Below are 243 nucleotides of genomic sequence, written 5' to 3' on the forward strand. Positions count from 1 at the left end.
TTTAGTTGTTGAGTCTCCTGTGAGCTGCTGACTCCCTCTTACTGTGAATGTACCGCTGTCACTGTGTTCGTGCAGACGGTCAGTTTCCTTTGTTGTCTCTATGCAGAAAGGTTACGGCTACAAAGGGACAAAGTTCCACAGAGTCATCAAGGACTTTATGATCCAGGGAGGAGACTTCACAGCTGGAGATGGGACTGGAGGTGGGAACTGCTAAATATCAGTTTTTGTATTTTGGGGATTTTC

At 46.1% G+C, this 243-nt stretch overlaps 1 protein-coding gene across 1 annotated transcript in view; it reads left to right on the forward strand.

The window, feature by feature from the left end:
• The window catches only part of LOC118326072 (peptidyl-prolyl cis-trans isomerase C), a gene marked incomplete in the record, with an annotated part of 6,845 nt that overhangs the window by 3,220 nt on the left and 3,382 nt on the right, over nucleotides 1-243 (forward strand). Inside the window, 1 exon segment of the mRNA XM_035658974.1 lies at nucleotides 107-200. Coding sequence (XP_035514867.1) covers nucleotides 107-200 — 94 coding nt within the window.

Source organism: Morone saxatilis, unplaced genomic scaffold, assembly GCF_004916995.1.
Source record: "Morone saxatilis isolate NCDOM2014 unplaced genomic scaffold, NCSU_SB_2.0 Contig16, whole genome shotgun sequence".
In the NCBI taxonomy this organism is placed as follows: Eukaryota; Metazoa; Chordata; class Actinopteri; family Moronidae; genus Morone; species Morone saxatilis.